This window comes from Cebus imitator, unplaced genomic scaffold (assembly GCF_001604975.1).
Source record: "Cebus imitator isolate Cc_AM_T3 unplaced genomic scaffold, Cebus_imitator-1.0 Scaffold188, whole genome shotgun sequence".
Classification (NCBI taxonomy): Eukaryota; Metazoa; Chordata; class Mammalia; order Primates; family Cebidae; genus Cebus; species Cebus imitator.
The window spans coordinates 6,129,357-6,135,514 of NW_016107503.1; the positions used below are offsets into that span (position 1 = coordinate 6,129,357).

A 6,158-nucleotide genomic window follows, 5' to 3' on the forward strand; every position below is an offset into this window, starting at 1 on the left:
AAAAAAAAACAAACAAAAAAAAAAACAATGAGTGAGTAAAGAGCAAAACAGAAAACTCATCTACTTAAGAAGACAGGATTCAAAAACCTTGCACTGAACTCTACCATTTGTGTGGGTCTAATCAAGGAATAGGAAAAGAAAAGAAAAGCAAAAATAGTATCTTTGGAGATCAAGTTTCCTAAAGGAACTAACATTCATTTATAAGACATCAATGAGAAAACCATTCTTCTTTTCTGATATTTAGAGATTCTTCCATTGTTTCTGACTGAATACTTTTCTACTTTTTTGTTTTCTTCTATCAACACTATGATGAAGCAGCACAGCAAGAAAAAATCATTATGACATACACACGTTTTAAACTATGATACAGGCTATTTTAAACTATGATACAAAGTGTTTTTATTTTTTCCTGACCTTGCATAAAGATCTCAAATCATCCTGTTAATGATACATAATAAGGACAGACACACATTTTAAACTATTACAGATGGTCTTGGTAATTAAAGATAGTCTCCATTTTTTGTTTGTTTGTTTGTTTTAGTTTAACCTAAAGAACAGGATCCCTTCTTTGTTACCTGCTATCATGTTCATGTAGCAAAGTCAGTGAATAACAAAATAAACCAACAGATTAGGACAGTAAAATGGAATTAGGAGAAGTCTTCAACACGCTGATCTGGTAAAAATGAGCCTAACAGTTTGAGAGAACAGTGTTGTGGGAATATAAAAAGCTTATCTGTGAAAAGTGATAGAAAGCAGGCAAGACCCAATTCTACTGAGTCAGTATTCCTTTTCTTAATGACTAGTCAACATAAAATTTAGCTTTGCAGTATATCTTCTGCTGATCAACACTGTTTCTAAAATACTAGCTAAATGTTGTTTTAGAGTAAAAGCGATCATTTTTACATTTAACTCATCAAAGTAAAATTGTCAATCAGTTCAATGTGTCCCAAGTGCTTTTCTTATAATTTTAACGAGTGGCAAAAATTAAAATTGAAAAAATAAAACACAAACACTTTTCTGAAATCAGAGAGAGATACAAGGCCATCAATGAACTAAAAAACATGTCTTAGATGCCATTAAGAAAATTAAATGTACCATCAAATAATAATACCTGTAATATTAATAGTTAATATTTCTTGAAAGCGGTAAATACCAAGTACCATCAGTGTTTTACATGTATTAGCTCATTGCACCCTCACAACAATTTTGAGGTAAGTGCTGTTATTTTTTCCCCCTTTACAGACGAAAAGACTGAGGCTTAGAGTGGGTAGGAATGATTTTCAAACCTGACATCAAAGTCCCAAGCTCTTAGCCACTACTCTATACTGCTTCAAATAGAGCTCGTCCTCCTCATTTTTCTAATAAATATTTATTGAGTCTTTATTATGTATCATTAACAGGGTGATTTGAGATCTTTACGCAAGGTCAGAAAAAAAATAAAAAATAGACTGGTTACTCTCGCCAAATGAAAAGCTGTAATATGACAACACAGGCTGGGCATGGGGGACAGGGCACGGGGCAGACAGTGGGAGTGGAATTGCTCCCTTTCTAAAGATGCTTTTCTTCATGGTATGGCAAATCTTCATTATTAATCAAATAAATCTCTTCTGAAGATATGGATATGTTTCAGTGGTAGTAAATTTCACTTTGGTTCTAGTGAAATTCTTTCTACATGAAATTTTCATTAGCCTATAAAATAACAGTTAGAATGGCAGCAATCTGTAAGTTAATTTTTAGCAATATGTGAACTTTTTTCTTGTCATGATACTTTCTATTCAATAAAGCAAACCCCATCTCTACTGAAAAACCTCATTTCATTGCTTCATGATCTATTATCATCTAAGGTTGAGCCAAGGAATGCTATAACCCCACTAGATGTCAGGCCCCTGCCATCTACTCACTATCAAACAAAAGTTCCCTTTATAGACTATTTAAGTTATGTTGCCAAAGAAGTCCTTTATGACAGGGGAGTCCAAATCAATGCTCACTGTAAAATCCTAATACCCCAAACAAGAAAACCTTCAAAAGATAAGTTTTAAAAACAACAAGTGGATCACAAATATAATTTATATTTTTAAAGTATCTTTTTCTTTTAAAGTGAACAAAAAAAATAAAGTTTCAGACAAGTTATTACGATAACTTTTTCTAATTGCTTTCCATCTATAGAGAGATACAAATAAAGACAGTAAAGCTGGCTAATGATTAAGTCTGGTTCTACTGTTTTCAAGGGGAAAATCAAATGATAAAAAGTAAAAGTTTAAATTTAGTTATGGGACACAACTTTGTTTGATAAAAGGCAGAAAACTCATTTTTTGTGATAAACATCGACACATTTCTATTAGGCCCACAAAACAACTATAAACTATTATTAGCAGTTTTGTTTAAAGGCCAAGTTAAATAGATTATGATACATCTTTACAAAGTATACTATTTAGTGATTAAAAATAATGCACCTTTAGGGTCTGATCTGTAACAGCCACAGATACATATGGTTAAGTGAACAAACAAAATGCAGAACTCTGTACAGTATGGTAACATTGGAATTTTAAAAAACACACACACACTGACTTGCATACAAACACAGAATAACTGTAAAGATGCATACGAAACTACTAACAGACTCAGTGTTTACTGTTTATCTCTTTTACCAAATTTTATGTTACCTATTTAAGAATTAGAAGGTAATACAATTAAAAAATAATAAAATCAAGTCAGCTGAAAAAACTGAAGAGTTCTTTTTGAAGATTTAAGGACAAAGTTAAAACAGTGATGACAGAAGCACATTGCATAAATATAAAGTGAATCACATCTTTATGATTTTCAAGATTGTAGCATTTGCAGAAGAAATCTTGATAAACATATAAGGAAAGCAAAACCCAACAACAATAAATCCCAGTAAAGACCTTGGTATAACTAGAGCACCCACAGGTAGACTTCTTTCTTTTGGTTGCACTAGGTAAAAAAAAAAAAAAAAAAAAAAAAATCATGCTTAGAGGAAGGGAACCAGCATTTACAAAGCACCTATTATATGTGAAGCATCTGATATATCTCACCGAATCATCATAACAGTCTGAAAGTTTGAAATCATTATCCTTGAGGCTTGGGCAAATTAAGTAACTTTCCCAAAGAAACTTTGGTAAGTAGAGATAGGCTATAAGCCAGGCCAGTCTGGCTCCAAAGGCTGAGTTGTTTCTGATATACCAGGTTGGCATTATCTTATAGAATAAAGTGGAATTGCAGCTGGGAAAGAAAGAAGCTAAGCTTTAGAATACAGGGTCCTATCAACAGGGAAATGTGCTTGTTATAAGTGGCTTAGAAATAACTATTTCCTAAAGGACTTGTATTCCTAAATTACTTGTCAGTGACATCATACTTTGTCATTTCTCAGGAAACATGGAATTATCTCTGATTTATTCTATCTTTATATCCAGCCTGTCATTTAGTTTCTTCTCCCTTTAAAATGTTTTTCAGTTCTGCTGCTTACTGTACATTTTTACTTCTATCACTGTAAGTCTACAAGTCTCTATGACCTGTTTTTTCACCTCTAAAGCATCCTTACCAGGTTACATTTCCTAAAATACTGCCTTCATTACCTCAACTTTCTACAGAAGATCCTATACTGGATCTTGGCATATCTCAGCAGGTATAAAGTGTTACAAGCCTCTTTATAAATCTCATAAACTGGTTTTCGTTTACCAATTTTATCTAATTCTCTTTCATACCCACTCTCTACAGGTCAAACTGTTTATTACTTCCTGCATACTTCTACATCTTTGCTTTTGCTGTTATTCCTGACTGAACTCCTCCCCCAAATTCTATTCATTCTTTGTGGTTCATCCTAATCTTGTCTTCTCTAAGAAACTGTTCCCAATAACCTCAAAACCTGTTATAGCCAGTATTACAATAATGACTTGATTAAATATCATCTTGAAACATTATCTAATTTTTTTATTGTGCTTTAGTTTTGTATCTTCAACTAGACTATACATTTCTTGAGGCCAGAGTCTGATTATGTCACTATTCTTCTAAAATCCTCCGGTAGCTCCCATCATTTTAAGATTAAAGCTCAACTGCCTTCCAATGGCTATAACCTGGCTTCAGTCAATCTTTCTAGTCTAAGACTACTCATCTTGTACCCTGTACTAGCTACACTGAACTATTCTCTGTTCCCATATAAATATATGTATATTTCAAATATAAATATTGTACATATATAGAGAAAAAATATATTTATCAATATTTATTTATTTCTTCACATCTTCATGCCTGTATTCTCTCATCTGAGAATGTTTTTTCCTTTTCCCTGCTTGATGCACCCCTATGTATTCATTTGTCCAGACTTGGTTCTAATGTTATTTTCCCTAAGAAGCTCTAAGAAGCCTCATCCTTGGGGAAAACAGTTGTCCTTCCTCTGTATTTCCATATTCCTTTGTAAATACCTGTATATAGCACACAGTGCATGGTACTATAATTCCTTGTTTAAATTTTTTTCTCCCCTACTATAATGTGGTATCTTCTTCATCTTTGTACTTCTAGATCCCCACAGCAATAGTATATACATACAGCAGGCATTAACGTGTTAGTGGGATGAAAAGCAGATCTTCAATAATGAAAAAACTTATATAATACTTTTTTTTTTTTTTGAGGCAGAGTTTCGCTCTTGTTACCCAGGCTGGAGTGCAATGGCATAATCTTAGCTCACCAAAACCTCCGCCTCCTGGGTTCAGGCAATTCTCCTGCCTCAGCCTCCTGAGTAGCTGGGATTATAGGTACACGCCACCATGCCCAGCTAACTTTTGTATTTTTAGTAGAGACGGGGTTTCACCATGTTGACCAGGATGGTCTCGATCTCTTGACCTCGTGATCCACCCGCCTCGGCCTCCCAAAGTGCTGGGATTACAGGCGTGAGCCACCGTGCCCGGCCGATAATACATTTTAATATACATTTTATCTTTTAAAGTCTTCCTAACCACTCTGTGAGATAAGTATTAATATACCTATTTTACAAATAATGAAACTGACTCAGAGATTAAGTCAACAGCTCCACATCACAAAGCCTGTAAGTGGTATACTAAACACTCCAATCTTGATCTTCTGATTCTAGTTTGGTGCTCTTTGTAGTAGATTAGGCTGCCCTCATCCTAATTAACTGAATCCTTGGGAATTGCACATTACACATCTCTGTGGCTTTTATTATAGATCTATCTTAAATAATATTAATTTGTGTTCTCATCTCAGCTCCTTGTAAGACTAAATTCCATGTTGGCAAAAAAGGATTACTTGCCTTTTTATCTCTTGCTCTGCCTGGCACAGTGCCTTACACATAGTAGGTGCTCATCAAATTGGACTGACCTGGAGAGCACTAGAATGGTCATTTTGACAGGCCAGTTCTTGCTCAACCTCTGAAACCTCCAGCAGATTCCGCTCACTGACCAATCGAGACAGTTCTCCAACCACTGTCACATGCTTTGAAACAGTCCCAGACATTTTCTTGAACTGTGGATAATTCTCAACAAAGGCCTGCCATGGGAAAAACATCAATGGGAGGTTCTGTTAGTTTCTGACTGAGAATAAGCATGTATTGAATGGGGAGGGAGGTGGAAAGAGGGGTTGTTTTTCAGCCTAGATTAAAGCATCTACAACTCTCAGCCACATGGCATTTTGTTACACTTAAGAAGAGAAGAACACTGGGCGTGGTGGCTCACGCCTATAATTCCAGTGCTTTGGGAAACCCAGGCGGGAGGATCACCTGAGGTCGGGAGTTTGAGACCGGCCGGACCAACATGGAGAAATCACGTCTCTGTTAAAAATACAAAATTAGCTGAGTATGGTGGCACATGCCCTGTAATCCCAGCTATTCAGGAGGCTGAGGCAGGAGAATCGCTTGAACCTGGGAAGAAGAGGTTGCGGTGAGCCGAGATTGCACCATTGCACTCCAGCCTGAGCAACAAGAACAAAACTCTGTCCCAACCACCAAAAAAAAAAAAGAAAAAAAAAGAAGAAGAGAAGAACTAGTATGTGTTGGCAGACTGGGTCTTTAAATAGTCCAGATATTACTGATGAATGGAAAGAATCACATGGCTTTTCATGAAGTTTTCACTATATTGTTTTACTTTTTTTCTTTCTTTCGTTTTTTTTTTTTTTTTTTTTTTTTTTTT

The 6,158-nt window shown here is 35.2% G+C and overlaps 1 protein-coding gene across 1 annotated transcript in view; it reads right to left on the minus strand.

Annotated features, from left to right (window-relative positions):
* Positions 1-6,158, minus strand: part of VPS45 (vacuolar protein sorting 45 homolog) — an 80,369-nt gene that overhangs the window by 57,568 nt on the left and 16,643 nt on the right. Inside the window, exon 9 of the mRNA XM_037744871.1 lies at positions 5,353-5,520. Within this exon, the coding sequence (XP_037600799.1) occupies positions 5,353-5,520 (168 nt within the window). The remainder of the gene's footprint in view (positions 1-5,352; positions 5,521-6,158) is intronic.